This window comes from Lemur catta, chromosome 8 (genome assembly GCF_020740605.2).
Source record: "Lemur catta isolate mLemCat1 chromosome 8, mLemCat1.pri, whole genome shotgun sequence".
NCBI classification, from domain to species: Eukaryota; Metazoa; Chordata; class Mammalia; order Primates; family Lemuridae; genus Lemur; species Lemur catta.
The window spans coordinates 59,447,680-59,471,181 of NC_059135.1; the positions used below are offsets into that span (position 1 = coordinate 59,447,680).

Genomic DNA, 23,502 nt, shown 5'->3' on the forward strand with positions numbered 1-23,502 from the left:
CAAAATAAAATAAAATAAAATAAATACAAATTATGTGATACTCTTCCTTTCAAAAGGTAGAGCCTATTTCTTTTAAGTGTGAGCTCATCTTAGTGTTTAGCTTCTAATGAATAGAATATGACAGAAGGTGATGGAGTGTGACTTTCAAGATTAGAACATAAAGCAGACTTTCTCTTTGCCTTCTCTCTTGAATCTTGTGCACTGGAAGGAGCCAGCTTCCATGCCATGAGGATACTCAACAGCCCTATGGAGAGGCCCAGTAGAGAAAAACTGAGATGTTCAACCAACGGCCAACAAGGAACTGGGACCTCCTGTCAATAGTCATGAAATTGAGCCTTCTTGGAAGCTGATCCTCCAGCCCCAGTGAAGATAACCGCAGCTCCGCTATATCTGGACAGCAGCTTCCTGACTGACTGAACCAGAACCATGTTGCTCCCAAATTCCCAACCCACAGAAACTACAAAATAATCAGTGTTTGATGTTTTAAGCCACTGTCCATATTTCTGGATTGTACACTGTTCATGTTTCTTGTTACTTCAAAAATAGATCAGAATTATCTAAACTAATGCTAAGGAGGTTGAAATCTGGCAATGAGTAGAGATAAAATAATACTATTTTGCCTTTTTTCCTTCCCCTTTCTTTTCCTTTGGGGAATTGAAGGTTACATTCATGTGAAGGGAAATCAAGTCTGTAGAGTATATACTTTAAAATAATGGTTATGCTAGTTCTTTTTCTATTCCTGGTTTGGTACTAATCAAGCAACTCAGTATAATGACTTTATAGTTAAAGTATAAGAGCCTGATCCTTCTCACAAAGTCTACCATCCTCTGCTCCCCAACCACCGGGTATACTGTCCCCTAGTTTGGTATGATCTACCTTTCTTCCTACCAAGCTAAATCTTACATCTCAATTAAAGATATTTTAGGTCTAAACTCTGACAAAGACTTCCCTGAGCAACTTTGCTATTATAAAGCAATTTTCCCATTTTGTGAACTTGGCACTTTGTTTTCATATTTTTTGACATGCATTAGATACCTTCTATGTTTAATCCTATTGAGTACGTGTTACATAACTGTCATATTTATCTCTCTATCATCTTTCCCATGTCTCCAAGACTCAGGACAATGATGCTGGGCATGGTTAATTTTACACAGAGATGACAAACAATGTTTCTTGAGTCAATGTTACTGGCTCATACTATAGTTTCTAGGCACCAAAATCCCATGTACTTTTAATGGACTGAGATTATTATTACTTTTTTAAACTCCAATTTGTAGGAAACTCAAATTTGAAACATTTTCAAGTGATACTACTGTTAGTTCTCATAAATAGAACGAATGGCTGTTCTTGGTAACACTTCCGTACTTTTAGTACAAGAACTGAAAAATAAAAGCCAGAAATGTTACTCTCCATGGAATAGCAAGAGGCATAATGAAAAAGAACAACTTCAGTTCAAAAAGTATTTTAAGGGTTTGTGTGGATTACAATAGTCTAAATCATATCTGGCTCTTGCAGTCATGAATAATAGAGAATAGGAAATGGCCTTGATATAAAAAAGAAAACATACAAAACATTCTTCAACTGAACATACTTTTTTATGGTTACATTGTCTTTTACTGAAAATGAGGAAAATGTTTTTACTACATACCACTAGGTTTCCAATCACCATGACCATCATGAAGACGGTAAGGCACATGGTTTGGCCAGCGACCTCCATGCAGTCCCACATGGTCTCTATCCACTCTCCACACAGCACACGGAACACAATCAGGAAGGAGTGGAAAAAGTCATGCATGTGCCAGCGTGGAAGTTCACAATCACTGGAGATCTTGCAGACACATTCTTTGTAGCTCTTACCAAACAGCTGCATGCCGACCACGGCAAAAATGAAGACAATGATGGCCAACACCAATGTGAGGTTTCCCAGAGCCCCCACTGAGTTACCAATGATCTTTATTAGCATATTCAGAGTTGGCCAAGATTTTGCCAACTTGAATACTCGGAGCTGGAAACAAAAGCAAGAAGACTGTTAATGCCCTGCATTTCTGAAGAATCAGTAATTTTATTTACAGGGAAGTTCTACAATGTAACTCTCAATTGTAGAGTGATGAATTATTTATGTGTCAAACTATTATCCCACAAATGTAGCAGTTATTTAATACCATGGGGTGTTTTTTATTCTGAAATGGTTCACACAGTAAATAAAATAATTATATTATACAATGTTTAATTGGCATTTTAATAAGGTACACCACATTTTCCAGAATTCTACATAAGCATATATAACATAGCTTTGTTTTTCTTTAAGGAACTAAGATATCTAAGATTAATAATGGTTAATTAGCAGACACTGTTTCAGAGAAGTAGAGGCTCTCATTATATAAAAGCCCAAAGTGGTTATATTTTTCAGTGTACTTGAAATATCATGCTGAAGTGCACAAGTATAAATAATAACACTTAAATTATATAATGTACAAACAAAAAATGAACGAATTTCTTTTAAGTCTTTAGATTGTTTTAATCTACCTATATCTTTAGCTTGCTATAATATTACGCTATAGTTTAAAGATTTATTATATTAAAAAATACTTGGACTTAAGCAAAATCCTATACTTTTTCAACCTTTATGTCTTCAATGACTTGATTAATCAATTCATTATAGTATGTAAATGGCTGTGTCACTGTGTTTGACACATTGGTTGTATTAGCTCAGAGAGGCCTCCAAAGTGTCATTTACAGGTAAATAGCATCAGTATTTTATTTCTGATGTTTCAGTAAATGTCAGGCTGAGAATCGTGCATTATTTAATGGCACTGAAATGGTCCAAAGGAACAAATATATGTACCAAAATATTTAATTTAGCCCTACAGAATAATTTATGCAAAAGAGCCTGACATACTAAGCAAGATGCTAATGGTATTATGCTTCCTATTTCCCTACATTGCATTACATTATCACAAAGGTGTACTGAACAGTTTTTGAAATAGTTGTCCATATTACTTATCATTTCTAAATTTTGTGTTTCTTTTTTTGCACCCTTCTAGCTTCAAATTAGATCCATAATTATCCTTGAAGACTAGGGAAAGAAACTATAATTCTAAGGATCTCAACTAAAATTTGACTTTTGCAAGTGGCAAAGGAAATCCTAAATAGTCTTCAGACTAATCACCATTAAGATGTATCACATATAGGAACCTGTCTGTCTTTGGTAACTATTAATATGTATGACCTCTGCTATTTGAAAATAAATCATAAAACGTTAGCGTCAACTCAAAGTAACAGCACAATAAAACATACTAAACTTCCAGTGGAAATGTGTCAAGTGATATTTTGTCTCTTAATTTTAAAATCTAAAAGCTTATGAAATATAAAGATCAAATGAAAGACATTTTCTTTAAAATTAACAAAATATAATACAAGCAGCTCTCTCAAAGAGTGGATCTGATGACTTTCTGATCTGGCTGAAAGAGAGCCATGGGAAGTTCTGTCTGCTTATCTTGTCCCCTGTTCCAAGTCTTGACTTCTATGGGGGCAGGGTGGGCAGTGAGCAGTTCTATGATTCCTGAGTCCCCAACAGAAAGGGGAGTCCATCCTAGGTGCTAAGGTAGCCACCATACATGGTTTTCCAAACCCCAGATAACTGCGAGTTGACTGTGTTGTTATTTAATTGTGATTTGAGTTATCTGTGATTCCTTGTTTTACCCTCTCCTTTATTCCTGTCATTCAATTACTAAGGAGAGAAATGTTGACTGTTCATTTCAATGCATTTCTACCATCTGATGGTAGGGCAATTCAGTTTGTTTTAGAAATGTACTCCAATAATATTATAATTATGAGAAATCTTATAATTATTACTAGATAAGAATGATGATTAATTAATTATAAAAATAAATATTATGGACACTCCTAGTTAATTTACCAGCCGGAATGATCGGAGAACTGACAATCCTTCCACATTTGCCAAACCAAGTTCCATTAAACTGAGGCTCACAATAAAACCATCAAAAATATTCCAGCCTTCTTGAAAATAATAATATGGATCCATGGCAATGATCTTGAGAAACATTTCTGCTGTGAAGATCCCAGTGAAAACCTAAATGAGAAATGGAGTTTATTACACAAGTGAGTACTTTTGAAACAGGAATAATTGTTCAGCAACTTAATTTACTCCTAAAAACTGAAAATTAAATTTTGAATTTTAAAGATATTATGATAAACGAAATATATAAATTAATTGTTTAGTTCTAATAATTGTTTTGCAGATTTGCTAGGATTTTCTACAAATATGATCATGTTGATAAAATAAACATTTTTATCACATCTCAATATTCATGCATTTTATTTTTGTCTTTTATCTCTATTACACTTGATAAAACTTCCAGTGCAAGACTGAATAGAAACAATAAAAATGAACATCTTTGTCTATTTTTAGGGGCAAATATTCAATTGCTTTAGGGGTAAATCATTCAATATTTTAATATTTCACTGATAAGTAAAATATTAGCTGTAGATTTTTCTTAGATGTCCTTAATCAATAGGAGAAAGTTACTTTCTATTCCTAGCTTAGAGTTTTTATCATGAATCACTGTTGATTTTTGTCAAATGCTTTTTCTGCAACTATAGAGATGATATTATATGCTTTTCTCTCCTTTATTCCTTTACAGGCAATATGGTAAATTAATTGATCACTTTTCAAAGGTTATATGAATCTTGCTTTTCTGGGATAAACCCTGCTTCTTCAAGATATATTTAGTACCTTTCTGTCTATTGCTGGATTTTATTAATAATATTTGCTAATGATTTTTTGCTTCTATGTTCACGAGAAACACAGTCCTATAATTTCTACATAGAATTCAATATTGTGCCACTTTATATAAAATGTTCTCATATTTTCATATATTTTACACTTACGTATGTTGTAAACACTTGCTTTAAACAATCAGGGGTCTTTTAAAGAAACTAACGAAAAAAGAGAGTGTTTTATATTTACCCACATTTATTCATTTCTAGTGACCACCATTCCCAACCCAAATTTCCATCTGATATTTTTTTCCATTCAGCCTAAAGAACTTCCCTTAGCATTTCTCATAGTTCTGGTGATAACAACTTCTCTAGGTTTTTGTTTATCTTAAAGTTCTTTATTTCACACTAGCTTTTGATGGATAGTTTCACTGTCTATAGAATACTGAGCACTCTAGCCCAGGCAACAGAGTGAGACTCTGTCTCAAAAAAAAAAAAAAAAATCTATTCTACATACCTGAGAAATACATTAGGATTTTGTTATCATAGACCAATATTCTCCATAATTTATAATCATCTTCCTAATGAATAAGCAATTTAGATTCAACTCTGAATCAAATTTTACATAAAATCCTTGAATCTTCTGTACTATGTTTAATGGTAGCAATATATTTTTGTTATTATAAAAGGATGCTAAACTTTTGCTGTCTAGGTGTACACAGCCAATTAACTGTATTTAATTTGCAAGTGATACGTGAAATTCATTAAGGTAATCATGAACTCTTTGAATGGGAAGAGAAGCCCTCAATGAGCCTTACCAGGTTCCCGACAGACAGCACATTGCTGAACTGCTCCGTCATGGGATAGTGCTCCATGGCCATGAAGAGGGTATTTAAGACAATGCAGATGGTGATGGCCAGGTCCACAAAGGGGTCCATCACAACCAGGTTGACAAGGTGTTTCACCTTTAACCATGGTTTACAACAGTCCCAAATCAAACACATGTTAGCAAATTTATACCAGCAGGGTGGGCATTTCTGTCTGGATTCTTCAAGTTCTGAAAGAAAAAAGTTAGAATTCTCATGAAAACTGCTTACTTTCTATTAAATACTCTTTCATCTAAATTAAAATTAATTTCCTCAAAAATCCAAAGTTGTTAAAAGGCATTATGGGTTAATTTGATGGTGGAGCAGCAAAAACTTGCAATGGGCTTGCTATCATAGAAAAGATAGGTGCAGAGAGGCTAGTAGGCTTACCAAATGTATTTTAGTCGAACATAGTTTCCAAGATTCTATCTGTAATATTAAACTGTCTGGTAATTATCTTCAAGGCCACCAGAAACTGATGGGTAAGACTTGCATCAAGTACACTTAAAGCTCATCTGTGTTCCAGGTACGGCAAAAGACATATATTTTATCAAAAATTTCTGAGGAGATGTTCTAAAATCCTTAATTAGTCATGCTGAATCTCACTTTCTTGGATTAGATATGTTTTGGGGGGGCTCTTCTAATGGGATAATTTGTTGGTATCACCAGTCTCAGTTAAAAAGTCTCAAATTAAGTTCCATTAGATTATAGGTTTGCATATTAAACTCAACAAAGTTCCATGTCAATTTAACTAGAAGACACAAAAGAGGAAATACCCCAGCCTAAGAAACTGGGGTTCTCATGTTAGCATAAACCAACATTTCACAAAGGGGCACTCATGTACTACTTATAAAATACAATAGGATTTTACGAGGAAAATACATAGAATTCATAAAGTTTAATGGTATGTGTTGATTTTAATGTTCTAAAATCTATAACTATCATACCAAACCTCAGATGTGAAATTTCATATTAAAATACATTTATTTAAGAAAAAAGTACAGTGATTTCAAGAAGAATGTCAACTAAACAATAGGAGAGAGAAGACAGAAATGCACAAATCTTTAAGGTAATACCCCAAATACTGAAATTGGTAAATACTAGCAAACAAGTTGGAGTAATTAGAAAATGGAAAATTCTTTACCATTTTCCTTTGGCAAGATGATCTCTCAATTAACTCATGAAGGGGGAAAAGATGCCGAATTTGTTGTTTTGTACCAATATCACTGCTGAACACCTTATTACCTACTCTGCTAAATATAGAACCACCACTTCTTAGAACTGAAATAGAGGGAAGAGTTCTTCTTTTTTTATCCATGGCGTAGTTGACTCTAGTCAGTCACTGTTAATACCATTGTGGCAATTGGAACATGCCTCCACACCTGGCACAGTTTGCTATGAACTAAACCTTGTAAGGGAGGAATCAGCATATGAAATGGACAACCATGACCACAGGTAATAGTTTTTTGTTCTACTGATCAACATTTGCCACTAATTAATAATACAAACTCTAACACTTCCCTAAAGTAAATTAATCTATGGCTTATTTTCTTAAACTAAATTTCATTAAAGGTAGATTCTTCAATTGTCTCTTTGGACATGGAAATTTTTCAAGTGCACCATTTATGTTCTCTTAAGTGTAATTTTGTAAACAAGAAAGAATATTTGAGTTGTAAATCAGAGAGAAAAATATAATTATAGTACACTAGTTATTTTGTAGATACTTTTAAACTCCCAAACAGCCTCATTTTTAAACTGAAGATAAAAAGGAGATATTATTATTAATATTTACAGTAAATAACAAAAGAGAAACTACAATATTTCACTTTGCCTGTACAGTCAGAATACTTTTTTCTTTTAATGCTAGTTGTCATTTAGTAGATAAAGGAATTGTGTACAAAAAAATAAATCAGAGAAAAGTTCAAAAGAGGAAATGCAGCAGGTGTTGCCCGTCTTGACACTAGGAAAAATCAGAGCAAATGTGTTTAAGTTCCAAAATAAAATCATTCAATTATTCATTCCAAAAAAGAGAATCTCACACTCTAAAACAAAGCAAAGCACGCAGGAGAGAACCACAGCCACCTCTCCATTGTTCCTGTGTGGATTTTCCACACTGAAAATCATTTCCAGCTAAGTGTGTCTCGTTTGCTGGCTCATCTTGATTACTCAGGTCCTTCTAACTCACCCTCCCACCATCCTTCACAAAGGTGTGGCCTGGAAACATTTCTAAATGGTTTTGCATTTAAAGAAAAAATTGAAAAGCAAACAATTCATTTTTGCTCATCCACTATTGCTTCACTAAGCATGACGCTATTCAGTACCCTGGACAATGGAGACTTGGCTGTAGTTAAAAAGAAAGAAAACAAAAATTGCCAACAGGATCAACAAACGTGATTCATAAAAAAAGGAAGGAGAACTAAATAACAGTCAGACTTTGAAGAAAGGATCCCCAGATAAACGGATTATGTCAAGCAAGAAACTTTTCCACCATCGTGAGGAACAAAAAAGACTATGTTAAAGTCAGCTGGAGTATGCATGTAATGTGCTAATATTGCTAACAACCACCCTCTACCAATGTCACCTTTAAAGTGTCTAGATATAATTAAATAAAGAAAAGTCACCTTTTCATTACATAACTGATGAAAAATAGAATGAAAACTTAGCTATTGTCCCTCACAAAAATACAAAGTCCAAAGCTCTGTAGCTATTAAAACCAAAACATTCTCCATCTGCTGCTTTCTAAATTATATTTCTGTCTAGGACATACATCCTTGTCATCCTAAGCAACTCCATGAAACAGATGTATTTCTACTGAGGGAGATGTGGGTACATTCATTTTGAACTCCAGGTCTTAATTAGTGGACAAGCCCAATCTTGTGGCAGTTTGATTTTTTTTTTTAAAGTAATTTCTTATGTTAGCTGAAACTTAATGCTATCAGAAGTGCAAAGTATGACTGTTGATTTAGACTTACCCTGTCTCCTTCTCTACTTCCTGCTTTAGGGAGCAGACATGCTGCTGACATCGGTAGCAGAACCACTGGCAGCTTCCTCTCAGTGGTTTTGCTATGGCAAGGAGCGGAAGACCAGAGAATCTTCAAAAGATTTACCTGGAGGGACAGGGAGGAGCAAGCTACTGGCAGCCGGGGGGGAAAGGGAGTGCAAGCTAACGCAGGCGAGGTTAGGGAAGAACGTACTAGAGTTTAATATTCCATTGAGATCAGTGAAAAGATTTCTGATACTGCATTAGGACATTATGAAGATTGGGTTTTGTAATACTGACTTTTGTCTGTGATATATATGGTCATCTATACTGTGAGTTTTTTCTGGATGTGACTTTTAGACTTTTGGTGTTGGTATTAATATCATGGGATCTTTGCATTCAGACTGGAAAAGAATTATTCCTGGTATCTACCCAATCTCAAGAGAAACTATAATTACAAGAAAGACATGAACGGCCTCTCTCTCACTTTCATTTCTCCTCCTTTGACACATCTACACACACGTGCTCTCTCTCACACACACACACACACACACACACACACTCACACATCTGGGTGGAAGTTGGTTGTAAAGACATAGGGAGGGGACAGAATATGAGCTCAAGGGAAGGAATAGAATACATGTTACATGAAAGTTTTTTCCAAGTAGTTGAAGTTGCTAGTTCATGTTTGAATCCCTTACAGTATGGAAAGGAAAAAAACATGTGAGTGAACACAAATAACAACAATAGGACAACTAAAAATGATAATATTTATTAACTGTCTCCTGCTTTTTCTATGATGCTTTATTTAATCCTTACAAAAACCTTATGCCTAAACATCATTATCCATATTTTACTGGTGAGGAAATAAATTCAAAGTCACAAATTAACACATTTAACATGTGGCAAAGCTAGAAATTGATCACAGATTAAGCTGCCCCTGAAGTCTTTATTTTGGCATCATGAGATCCAGACTTCCAAACATTATGTTAACTACTCAGATATGAGCTGCAACTAAAGAGAAATCTGATATATTGTTATAATCTGGTCAGAGAAACGCAAAAGTTAGGACTACAAAATTTTAAACATTTTGCTTCAATGAGGTTAATATCATATCATACCCTAACTCACATTTTTCATTTATATTTCTGGTTAAATTCTGGGATTTTATAACCTGTGTCTCAAGCAGTTAATACAATCTAAACTTATTAGCATTGTCATCATGATAAGCATTTATCATTACATTCTTTTAAATGTAAGCACACACCAAGTTTCAACAGTTTAGAATTTAACCTATGAAAGTATCCCAAATATACCTTAAATTTGCAGCAGCTTCCTGAAGGCTAAATGTAAAAATCTATGAGAGATAGCAGAATTCATATACTGTACATGGATTTTACTTTTACTTAGGAAAATACATAATGATGATATAGTATCAAGTCAGGAAGTATTTTCTTAGAATTTATCATAGTTTTTTTTTTTTTCATCATTACTAAAGCACCACCAAGTAGCTGTGGTGCAAGACTTTTGACATACCTTCCATAGTGTTGGTCAAAATACTGGCCATACTCATTGCTCTTTGCCTTGACGTAGGATCTTCCAACAAATCCATGGAAACATGATAAGAACTGGACCGTCTCTTTCTTATTTCTGTTTCAGTAGTGGTGCCCTAAAAATAAAATTTCAGATGAGATAACCAGTATTCTTGAGGGCAGCAAAACCCAAAGCATTCCTATAACAGGTGTTACTTAACTAGATATGCAGCATGCTTTCTCGGATGTAAATGGCTCATTAGGATATTGCTAGAACTAGGCTGGGAGTGGTAGAGTTCGTGCCCGTAATCCTGGCACTTTGGGAGGCCAAGGCAGGATGATTGATTGAGACCAGGAACTCAAGACTAGGCTGGGAAACATAATGAGACCCTGTCTTTACAAAAAATAATTTTAAAAAATTAGTCAGGCGTGGTGGTGTGTGGCTGTAGTCCCAGCAACTGGGCAGAGAGGCTGAGGTAGGAGAGTCACTCGAGCCCAGGAGTTTGAGGTTACAGTGAGCTATGACAAGGCCACTGTACTCCAGCCTGGGCAACAGAGCAAGACCCTGTCTCTTAAAAAAAAAAAAAAAGAACGAAAGAAAAAAAAAAAGAAGTTATTGCTGGACTTATCATTTGTGGGGAGTTTTAAAAGTCCATCAGATTCTCAGTTTTGGAGATGCCTGGGTTTGCCAAGATGGGCTTTTCTATTTCTCCATCCTGGAGCTTTGGGATAGAGGGACCATGTCTACTACTGGATAGATAATCTTTTAGCATTTCAACCAATCCTACCTAGGACTTCAGAATGAAACATACTGTTTCTTGATTTACTCTCAAGTGTAGTCATTAGATCTTTAAAGACATATATTTATGTGGTTTAAAATATAAAAATCATTTAAAATTTCCTTAATAGGCATCAGTAATAGTTCCCCTAAAATGTGAATTTCAGTTGTAAAATGCTTTTGTTCGTTAGAGACAGATAACATTTCCCATCATCCCTAATAATAAAACTGAAATTTAGAACTAATATATAATTTTGTTTTATACTTACAAAACAACTTTATCCACAAAATGATCCACAACTGACATTGAAACTCTAAGGAGATAACACTAATTTGGGGGACTTGGATTCTTAGCAATGATACAATGATTTGGTACTCTCCTACTTTAAAATAAACTCACCAGGACTTCAACATAGGCAGAAATTTATTTCTACTTCAGGAGATCAAACAATGAAGTTAATTATCACAGGAAAAAAGGATAAAACTAAAGCATTTCAAATGCAGGTCTAACGATAAATAAGAAGTCATTTTTAGTTCTCTAAGGATTTTTCCTATTGCCCTACAGGGCAATATGAGTGCTGTGCCTCTATTTCGATCTCATTGTGGTGGGGACCATTAACATTTTCTCATTTAACCTGAATACTATTAATGCATACATATTCCAAACCAAAGTTTCCACTCAATTGATATGATTGTCACTAACAGTGATAAACATCCATATAGGTCACTCTAAAATTAATTTTAAGGTAAAAGAGAAGTAAAATTAATAAGAAAAGAAATAGTCTATCTCTGAAAATAAAACTCTTTAAGTCAAAAGTGTGCCTCTCAGAATTTAAAATATTTTACCTTGTCAGAAAGAGCCAAAGTTCTAAGAAAAAAATAGGATCATGTAAAGGTCACCTAGTCCCCTCTGCTGTACACAGAACCGTTATGTACAACTCTAGATCTGTCTAACTTTTAATGATAGATTCCCAAATTGCTAATGATATTACTGAGGGAATTCTTTCTTAAGTTAAATGGCCTCAATTGAATTTATGTGTGAAGTACAGGAAATTGTGTGCTTCGGAGGTGTCATTTGCCCACAGTTGTGTATTTTCTGTTCTCACTGCCCCTCTGCAGTCTCCAACAGCCTAACTTTCTGTCTGCACCTTCAGCTCATCCTTGCAACAGTGTGGTGTCCTGTCATAAGAGTGAAGCACAGAGACCAAGGAAGCAGGAAATACAGGGATCACACTAGGCTCTGCTTCAAACTGGTCTCAACTTTGCCTTCAGAGATTTACCCCGTCCTCCCTAATAGGACAGGAAATTTAAGATAACTACTGATAAATGCCAAATAGTTTCTGACAGACTGATATTCTCTCTGTATTTATGCAAAATAATTGTGAATTTGCTATTGTTTGCCTAAGTAACATGTTAATATATCAATATCAGTGATGGACGTACTTTACTGTGTGTAAGAATCACGTGGGATACTTGCTAAGAAAGAAAATTCCCTCAGGGGTTCACTCTGAGTAGTCACGGTAGGCCCAGGAATCTCCAGTTTTAAGAGACATCCCAGGAGATTCTGATGTAAGCCATCTGAGAGTCAAGTATATTTTGAGAAATACTGGTTAAATAAGGGTTTGCTCCCTTAACCGTCTCTTCTTTTCCATTTAAGAAAGTTAAAAATAATTCAATGAGAGGCAATATTTCAATATGGATAGAATGTAGATTCAGTAGCCATCATACCCAGGGTCAAATCTTAGCTTCACCGTGCACAAACCTCAGTTTCCTCCTCTGTAAAATGTGGATAGTATTAGAAACTATCATAAAGGATTGTTGTGAGGGTTACATGAATTAACATGTGAAGTGTTCTGGACAGTGTCTGGCACACAGTTACCTATGATCATTTTTTAAGAAAAGTTGACATTCCCTTTTCATTCTTCCTGGTTCCTTCACTAAACAATTCTACTCTGACCCCAGGATACTTGGACATGTGTCTGGGAGAAAGGGGTGGGGAGACGCAATACAAAAAAGTGAAGATCAACGGCTATTTTTATAATCCAAGGTAAGAAGCTCCTCTATTAGGTGACTGAAAACTAATTTCATATCATTTTAATGTGGCTTTATAGTTGGCCAACTATAAAAAATAGAGTTATGTAAAAAGAAAATCATACAAAGGAGATGTTAATATAATTCAGAAAACTATAAAATATAATCAAATGACATTGCTGGAATATTTTTATACTAGCAAATGAAATTTTATTTAATACCAATGTTAAAATAATCTAATGTTTTATGAGATAAATGTCAATAATATATTCCTGTAAGTATCTAGTATATAGTTGAAATCCTTTTCAATATGATTGATTTGGGGCTACTTTGTTTACAAAAAAAATTCATGACAGTAATATAAAAGGTAAAATCTGCTCTAAAAATTACAACATATTTATCTGTACCAGATACTTTTAGAGTAGATTATTTACTATACAAATTTACAATGGTTAGGGTCATTTGCGAGGATGCTGAAAATGTTACAAAACACACCTGCAAAGAGAGACAATGGTCACTATAGGATTTAGATATATTTAGTAATAGTATCTTCTGCAAGCAGAAATATTTAATTCTTCTTTTAAATGAATGATAACAAAATCCCTAAGATGAATATTTTTAATTTGTGAACATTAATTTTCTTGCATTTAATTATGTTAATTAAGCATTATGCTTGAGAAATTGTTTATTTTGCTTTTTGGCAAGTTTCATGCTATAGTAATAACAATGAAGGAATACTTCAAATTATATTCTGAGAGCCAATCTAGGTTTTCAATTAACTTGTAGAAAAGTCTGAATAGAACAATTTGACAAGATAAGTTAATAGAATCCAACAAGAGACTCCTGGAATTGATAAATAAATTCAGCAAAGTCTCAGGGTACATCAATGTACACAAATCAGTAGCATAACTATACAATAATAGTCAAGGTGAGAGTCAAATCAAAGACTCAATACCATTCACAATAGCTACAAAGAAAATAAAATACCTAGGAATATACTTGACCCAGCAGGTGAAAGATCTCTACAAAGAGAAGTAAAAAACACTGAGGAAAGAAATTGCAGATGATACAAGCAAATGGAAATATCATGCTCATGGATCAGTAGAACCAACATTGTTAAAATGTTCATACTGTCCAAAGTGATTTACAGATTCAATGCAATTCCCATCTAAATTCTAATGTCATATTTCACAGATATAGAAAAAAATAATTCCATCCTCAGTTTGGAATCAGAAAAGGACCAGAATAGCCAAAGCAATCTTAAGCAAAAGAAACAAACCTGAAGGCTTCACATTACCAGATTTCAAACTATACTACAAGGCAACAGTAACCAAAACAGCATGGTATAACACAAAAATAGACACATAGACCAAAGGAACAGAACAGAAAACCCATATATAAAACCATCCACATACAACCAACTGATCTTTGACAAAGCAGACAATAATATACACTGGGGAAAAGAAGCCCTATTCAATAAATGGTGCTAGGAAAATTGGAGAGCCACATGCAGAAGAATTAAACAGGATCCATATCTCTCACCACTCACAAAAATTAATTCAAGATGGGTAAAAGACCTAAATGTAAGGCATGAAAATCTAAGAATACTAGAATAAAATGTTGGAAAAACTCTTCCAGATACCAGCCTAGCCAAATAATTTATAACTAAGAACACAGTGCCAATTACAGTAACGACAAAAATAAATAAATAAATGGGACTTGATTAAATTAAAAAACTGCACAGCCAAGAAAATAATCAGCAGAGCAAACAGACAACCGACAGAATAGGAGAAAATATTCACATGCTACATATCCGATAAAAGGCTAATAACTAAAATCTACAAAGAACTCAAGCAAATCAGCAAGAAAAAAATCAAAGAACCCAATCAAAAAGTGGGCAAAAGATGTGAACAGAAACTTTTCAAAAGAAGATAGATAGACAAATAGCCGATAAACATGTGAAAAAAGTGCTCAATGTCACTAATCATCAGGGAGATGCAAATTAAGACTACAATGAGATATCATCTTACTCCTGTTAGAATGGCTTTTGTTAAAAAGTCCAAAAATACTGATCTCATGGATGCAGAGAATAAGGAATGTTTCTACACTGTTGGTGGGACTGAAAATTAGTACAACCTCTATGGAAAACGGTATGGAGATTCCTCAAAGAACTAAAAGTAGACCAACCATTTGATCCAGCAGTCCCACTACTGGGTATTTATCCAAAGGAAAAGGAGTTATTTTATCAGAAAGACACCTGCACTCAAATGTTTACTGCAGCACAATTCACAATTGCAAAGATGTGGAATACACCCAAGTGCCCATCAATTTATGAGTGGCTTAACAAAATGTGTTATATATATACCATGGAATACTACTCAGCCATGAAGAAAGGTGACTTAATGCCTTTTCCAACAATTTGGATGGAACTGGAGACCATTATCCTAAGTGAAGTATCCGATGAATGGAAAAATAAACACCATATGTACTCACTATTAAATTGGAACTAACAGATGAGCACGTGTGTGCACAGAGGGAAATAAAATTCAATGGAAATCAAGCAGGGGGGAGGAGGAGATGGGCGTAAACTTATCTAATGGGTGCAATCAACATTATCTAGGTGATGGGCACCCTTGTAACCATGACTCAAGCATTATAAAAGTGATCTATATAACCAAAAATGCTTATAGCCTCATAATACTTTGAAATAAAAAAAAAAAAGTTAACAGCTCTATTGAACAAATTTCTGGTCTTTGAACTACAAACTCAGCAAAATTCTTAGACGTGGAAACGGAAAAACAACACTCCTCCTTGCACCAGCCACAGCTCTCTTTCCATCAGCTGCAGTTTTCATTGGCCTCACCTCTGGCAGGAGCTGCCCAGCAGGAGAGGTGAGCGCAGAAGGGCCTCCGACCAGGGACACCACGCCATTGCAGTCCACGGCGCTGTGCATCTTCCCATTCATGGGCAGAATAGGAAGCACCCTGGAGGCACGGCTGGCCTGGCTGACATTGCTGTGGCGCCGTTCTCCATGCCTGTGCGGCACAAACAGGGAGTCTCTTCTGCTGTCATTGTCCTCGAAGGTGCTGTGTTCATCGTCAGCAAAGTCATTCTCGGAGCCAATATCCTTTGTTCGACCTCTGAAACTGAAAAGGCTTGCCCTACTGTTGCGTCTTGGAGAGAAAAGGGAGCCACGGATGCTTAATAAAGACTGTGAATAGGAAGAAAAGAAACAAAAATCAGATGAACAGAATTAATAGATGGCATCCTGGGAGACATGACTTGACCCACAGTTTCATAGCTATTGACTTGGTTAAGGATAAGTCTTTGATCGAGTGGAACCAAGGGCTCCTGTGGCAACCACTGGTGGCATTTTGGTTTACCTCTTTTGTTTTGCTTTTCTTTTTTCTCCCTTCTTTCATTTTTCATGTTCTGCTCTCTTATTTTCTTCTACTCTACCCATGCCTTAACATTGTACATTGTTTTGTCCTATTACTGGCACCCAGAACTGAAATTTTTGCTAGACCCTCTAGAAGCTAATTTCACTTAACAATCCAATGGAAAACAATTAAACACACACCTATAATTATACCCTCTGAAGCCAAAAGTATAGCCAGTAAGAGCTCACACTAGTGCCCCTGCCCCGATGAAGACTTACCACAGAGGAAAATAAAATTAATCTTGCTAGTGGGGTCTGTTTAATTATAGTACAAAGAGCAGCTTCTCCCCTTCCCTTTGCATATTTTATAATAGGCTTCTGGCATAAATTAAACAAATCAAGCTGCAATAACTGTATGATTTATTTCTCTATTTTCACCCTTTTGTATCAAAGAAATCTGAAGAGCGCTGTATTTACAAAAACCTGGTTTTCATTAAGAATCTGATCACCATCATTTACAACTTTCTAAATGGTGACCTTGTCACTAACATCATGCGGTTTACCTTGCTTCTTAGCCATAGCAGCATTGAGAAGACTAAATCACTTTCTGTGTTACTAGTCTACTTTTCTAACTTCACTCTACGCTAATGAATACTTGTTTTTGCATGTCCAATATCCATTTCTTTTTCTGTTGACAGTATTCTGGTTTTTTTTCTTGAGAAATGCTCCTCAACTCTCAGGAGAGGTTATTTGGGAGATACTCAAGCCAATTCCACGATCTAGCAGTGGGACAATGTCCCAGGCCTAGACAATCAGTGTATTCCAAGCCTCTAGCCATAGAGAATAATTTAAAGATGGGCATAGTATCTTGTGTGATCATCAAGAGCTACCCCTTTCTTTTACAACTTTTGGACAAGTGCTTTTGCAGTTGGGGCTTCTGAATCTATTAGATATAAGTTTGGGGCAGCAGTGGGCATCTTGCCACCATATGGAAGGAATCTGGACTTGAGATATGGAGAAAGACTCGATCATGATAACATGTTTTGAGCTTATGGATTCATCCATGCCAAAAGCTACTCACAGAAATTATTTACATGATCTAATACATTCTTTATTTTTTGCTTAAGCTAGATTGAGTTGGATTTCCATGATTACTAATGGAAAGAATATTAATATTTCATCATTTAATATTATTAGTTTTATTTTTTGTCTCCAAAGGATTTAAAGTCAACTAAAATTATTATATTGTACCTATATGGTTTTGTTTCATTTTGTTTAATTTTTTGTAGGGAGGGGTCTCACTATGTTGCTCGGGCTGGTCTCAAACTCCTGGCTTCAAGCAATCCTCCTGTCTCAGCTTCCCAAAGTGCTAGGATTACAGGGGTATGCCACAGGGCCCAGCCCCCATCCTATATAGTTTTTATATCTCTAACCAGCAAATACGCTTTTAATTTTGTTTTCAGCTGAAGAATTATTTCTTCTCAATAATGTCCACAAAATGTCTATGATGTTAAACACTATCTTATGTGATCCTACCCATTATTTACAGAAGGAAGCACATCTAAGACTTACTGCTCTCCCAGTAGAAGTCATTTTTCCTTTTTCTGTTCCTATGTTTTTCATCCTATTATCAACTTCATTAGTAAGATTCCTTCTTTTCCTTTATTGTTTTCCACAGAAGTAGTTATTTTTTAAAGTCTTTCCTAGACTATCCAACTCCTTTCATGTCTCCTTTCTCTCTTTTCACAAGAAATTTGAATTAGCTATGAGAACATAACAGTTAAGGATTTACAGGATCGGTGACCTACTGCTTATCATCAGCACAAAAAGAAAGGCAGACAGGAAATGCTTGCCAATAAGAAATAAAGTAGAAATTATTTTTATGTATCATTTTTAGTAAGAGTTAATACTTTACAAGTACTCCATTCATCTAGAGCCATGGAAGGGTTGGAAAGAAGTAAGTTATAAAATTGCACATGTTTCTCAAGGTTCAAAGGTGAACTGAGCCATACAAGAGCATCGTTTCCATGTGACAGGTACATGAAAAACGATTGTGCCCCATCTGTTAGCATCAACTTCTATTGCTTACATTAATTATATAAATGCATAGTAATCAAACACTGTGCCACAAATAAAAGACGGCCGGTAAGAAAAATACTCCCTATTAAATGAATCTCTAAAAGGTAAAAATCCTGGTTTATTACAAATAAGGAGGAAAATAATAACTTAAGAAGGTCAACTTTATCTCACAGAAGTTTCAAAAAGTTATCCAGTCGTCTTGAAACTTGATTAGAGATTGCACTCTTGACTTTTTTCTCTACCCTGTCCCACACTAACAAGTCAAATTGGAGTCTAAGAAATATTTCATATTTCAACCTACTCTACTGAGGCAATTATAATCTTGGAGTAAAGGCTTACATTATATTTTTATATTTTTTTCCAACATGAATGCACAAATGGTTACCAACACAGTCTCCTTTTCACCATGTCACCACAAAGCAATAGTTCTTAATATTTTGGTGACTTGGACTCTTGAATAATCTAACAAAAACTATGGGCCCTCCATCACTGTATCCAGGTTAACCTCTATGTGGTTTGACATTTGCAGTATACTTTCAGAGCTGTAAACTGGGGTTAATGGGATTTCAGGGTTTCTCTCTCTCCCCCTCCCTTTCAACCTTCCCTCTCTCCCTTCCTTCCCTTCCTCTCTCTTTCTCCCTCCCTTTTCCTGTTTCTCTTTATCTCTCCCTTTCCATCCTCTTAGCCACTTTTTGGACTATTTCTTTATCAGGAAAACTAGAAGTCTTTAACTCTATGTTTATAGAGAGACTGCTTAGGAAACAAATATCAATTTGAGCCAGACATTCTATGTCTTACAAGTCAATGATCACTTATAATGCTTAACTAGCTAGGAAATAAAGATATGTAGAGGTGTGCAAAAGAGACTACTGGGAAAAGTTATTATATCTGTAAGCAAAATTTACAGAAAAAGAAGGAACAAAGCCTAACTTTTTCAGACTTCACAATTTTACCTAGAATTTGTTCTGTTGAATTTGAAATAAAGCAATTGAAGACAATCTCTGTGGTACTTGTTGATATGAAGTTTTAAATTTAGGCCAAAATCTAGGCAAAAAGGTAGATAAAAATACCCTAATACCCTACCTTTCCTCTTCCCTCTTTCCCTGCCTTTCTTTTCCCTTTCTTCCTTCCCTTTTAAGATGACCAATGCTATAAACAGAGGATTTTGATTTTTAAGAATTCACATTTTTAATTAATGTTTCTACTATTGGAATCATGATTGTGACAATAATATGAGAGCGAATGAGTGAATGTCGATATTTAGTTAAAAACATATTCTATTTTAAATTTGAATTCAACCTCAATTTATTCTATCTCATACTGTTATTTGGATTTGGAATGAATCAGGGTGACCTACAAAAAATTTACATATACTAAACATAAGGTTATATGAGACTATACTATACAAGGTACAAAGAGCAAGTATAGTCCTAGATATGGTATGTTTTACATGAACTCATATTGTAAATTTTCTTATTAGTTTTTAAAGGAATTCTTTCTAAGCAGACTGATAAAATGGAAAGTTCAAGGATTTCAGTGACAGGCCAGACATACCCGAATATATAAAGAATACCATCTCAGCCCTGAATAACTATATGACATTGGGTAATTACTTAACTTCACTGAGCCAAAACTATAGTGAAAATAATACTATTGAGCAGAGTTGTTAGCATTAATTATGATAGTGTAAAAAGAATGCCAAGCATAAAGTAGGCACTTGGAAAAAAATAGAGCCCTCCCCTGCTCTTCACATCTAAAAATTAGAAATGATAATTAAATTATTACCTACCTAGGGTTGTAGTGAAAGGCTTCAGTGAATTTATGTTGCAAGTATCAATGCAATGGGTAAATATTGGCCATTATCATTGCCATCAATATTGTTGTTGTTATTGTCACTATATAGATATTAAGGTTTCACTCCTGGTAAAACTGTCTTGTGAGGTACTATGTATTCCTGGGAATTCTCTTGGTAATTTCAAAGACAATTAAGGATCCTAAACTTAAAGTTTCAACTTATGTGGGTACATAAGCCAGAGACATCCAGTAAACCTTGTCTGCAGTATATAATCAGGGTATTCTTTGAATGCAAGTCCCATGTTTAACATGAGACACAGATAATTAAGTACAACTAAACACCACTGTTTATTTAGTGTCATAAATCTTCTTCAGTGCATGTTTACTTACGAATTTTGGCTACATTTTTAGAAAAAATTTGCTCCAGTCCCCTTGGAAATGAGAGCATGAAAAATGTACTATGCATGTGAAATTTGCACGTGGATGGGAGCAACCGCACAGATGGTCTGAAAGAGCCCCTGGTCTACTTCTGGGAATCTGCCACTCAGAAAACCCACAGTTCACTGGATTCATGCACAGTAGCTAAGAAGCAATGGGAAGCATCTGCTGATAATTCCTCACAGGGAAAATTTACCCAAGATACTTGAGTCTTTAAGAAAACCTCAAAACCACAAATCTTCCAAAGCCCAGTGGGATCTAAAATTTCCTTTCTAGGATATCAAAAAGTTGTAAAACCCACAAATCCTGGAGAGATAGCCAAAGCACTTGATGATCGTGACCACTCTGAAAGCATCGTGCCATGCAGGCGGAAGGCAGCTTTATCTCCATCAAATTCTGGCATATTCTTTAAAAATAATTCTTATGAACACACAATTCATGTAGTCTAATATTTTTACCTGGTGTGGAGATGAAAATCTCTTTTCATATGTCAACCTGCTTCCTTCTAAGGAAAAACGGAAGCCTTTTCTTCTTATGCTGTCTTCAGATTCAGATTTTCGGACTCTGTCATCCTTCTCTTCTTCTCCAGACTGTTCTTTCTGTTTCTTTTTCTTTCTTCTGTTTTTCAGCTCTTTTTCACTCTTAGAGCTCAATTTTGATGCTACCGAAGAACTTTCTGAGAAAACTCCTATTCCACCAGCACCACTGAAGTCTCTTGATTCAGCAGATGCTGCTGCAGCTGCTGCCTGGAAGGGCACAAAGTGAGTGGTAGTCACATATAAACTTCCAAAAATTATCTATGTTCTTGCTTAATTTACCTTTACTATCATGAAGAAAATCTTGAAAAACGGTTCTCCACTCTGTTAACTATGTGAGAAAACAGTACATCATTATTAGACCAGTCAAAGAATAAAATCAACAGACACATGGAAGACAATACATGTGACTGAGGAAAACCTTCAAGCTCTGGCCACACACTACACTTTCTAATTATCTAATAATATGAACAAGACACTCAAAGACCGTAACACTTTTTTCTATGATTTGAACAATATCTTAAGAAGAAAAGAATTCAAAAATTAAAGCTTTCCTATTTAAATCTGATAGGCATTTGCCTTCCATCACACTTCTACTTGACAATGAATTTTAGTGCTAGTCTGAATTAATTTAATTCAGTCAAATATTTTATTTTAATGTACTTTTTTCTCTTTGATCTAAATTGAGTATTTCACTAAGAAATGCACAACAAAGACATACTAAAGTTATATATTAGGAGATCCCAGACCATGGCATCTGTATGAATTTTTAAATTATAATAGTACAGTTTTTGAAAAAATACAGTGTTCAATGTTATTGCTTTTACCTCAATATACTTTATTTGTCTCACCTTTTTTTTTTACATATTTCAGAATACTCAGTTACAAAAGGGAATTGCATTCAACATCTCCCCCCCCAGAAAACGACAAAAATAGGCAATTGGATTAGTTAATGCCATTAAATCAAGAAAATACAGTTCTTGCCTTATTTTGAAGTCTCATCAACTCCAAATTAAAGGATTTATAGGGTAGGAGGCAGAGAATGTTAGTGTTTTAGAACATTTACACACTAGTAACTTTTTTATGCAACCCAGAAGCCTGCATTTATATACTTCATATAGAGGAGAATAAATATCGAAGAGGTCTTTGCCTTTCCAGACTCTGTGAAATAATCTTAGTTCAACTCTGGTTTTCTTACCTTTCTTACTTCTAGTAAGACTGTAATGTAGAAGCAGTTATAACTGAATTCCTCTTCCTCTAGGAAAATACTACAATTGAGGGCATGTAGGTCTACCTACTTTGTGAATTTAAGTAAATGAGGGTGTTAATAGTTAATTTTCTCAAGGAGTCACAAGGGAGAAAAAAAGAAGTCAATAAAGCAATTATAATTCTCCATGTTTTGATGTCATTAGCATCGACAATGATCACCAAAACAATAATCTTCTAACAACCAAACAGGGTCCAAACACCTACCAAACACATATAACATGATTCTAATGTCAACTACCATGCCACTGACCTCAACGTTTCCATCAGAGAATTGAGATAAACAAAACAAAAGGGCTCTAAGTTTGCTAACTATACCTGAGCTTCTTCCTGCTGCTTTTTTAACTGTTCAAGCATCTGCTGAAATTCAGCTTCCTTCTGTTCAGCCTCTTCCAGTGTGGCCTGGTTCTGTTCCTCATAGGCCATGGCCACCACAGCCAAGATTAAATTTATCAGGTAGAATGAGCCCAAGAAAATGACCAGCACAAAAAATATCATGTACGTTTTCCCAGCAGCACGTAGTGTCTACAAAATGGAAGAGATATTTTAATAAATTTTATATAGGACGTTACAAGGTCACACTCCAAGTTATAAAGAATTCTATAGCAATTCTCTTGATCTCAGTATTTCATGCTTTCTGGAAAAATCATTTAATCTGTTCTCACCAGTTGATAGAGGTTTTCCCAGAAGTCTTGAGTCATGAGACGAAATAAGGACAAAAAGGCCCAACTAAAGGTGTCAAAGCTTGTATAGCCATAGTTGGGGTTTCTACCAGCCTTCACACAGATGTATCCTTCAGGACACTGGCTGTATTTAGGTCAGAGAAAAGAGAGGGAGTCAGTAACTGAAAGTCTGCTAGTTGGTTTTCCTGTTTTTATAGATGCCAATGTCTATTTTACATGAACACTAGAGAAAGCTGATTTTGCTCACCTCACCCACCACTTAACCCAACACTATGTGGACTGACTTATATAGTAACAGAATCTATTAAGTCTATTTTGTGGATTCCTCTGTGATTCAGAATCTTCATTATTATATTTATCATGTCTCCATATAAAAGCAATCATATCATGATTAGTATGT

General features: G+C 35.0%; 1 protein-coding gene across 10 annotated transcripts in view; it reads right to left on the reverse strand.

The window, feature by feature from the left end:
- SCN2A (sodium voltage-gated channel alpha subunit 2) overlaps positions 1 to 23,502 on the reverse strand; it is a 124,867-nt gene that overhangs the window by 38,005 nt on the left and 63,360 nt on the right. For 6 of the 10 annotated variants that reach the window (XM_045559372.1, XM_045559373.1, XM_045559371.1 and 3 more), the window contains 8 exons: positions 23,085 to 23,226; positions 22,738 to 22,944; positions 21,076 to 21,363; positions 15,791 to 16,138; positions 10,123 to 10,255; positions 5,559 to 5,797; positions 3,920 to 4,093; positions 1,649 to 2,005 (listed from right to left, as the gene is read on the reverse strand). In XM_045559372.1, the coding sequence (XP_045415328.1) occupies positions 1,649 to 2,005; positions 3,920 to 4,093; positions 5,559 to 5,797; positions 10,123 to 10,255; positions 15,791 to 16,138; positions 21,076 to 21,363; positions 22,738 to 22,944; positions 23,085 to 23,226 (1,888 nt within the window). Of the gene's footprint in view, positions 1 to 1,648; positions 2,006 to 3,919; positions 4,094 to 5,558; positions 5,798 to 10,122; positions 10,256 to 15,751; positions 16,139 to 21,075; positions 21,364 to 22,737; positions 22,945 to 23,084; positions 23,227 to 23,502 lie in introns of all 10 variants that reach the window. The other 4 variants (XM_045559378.1, XM_045559379.1, XM_045559375.1 and 1 more) reach the window with 3 other exon arrangements.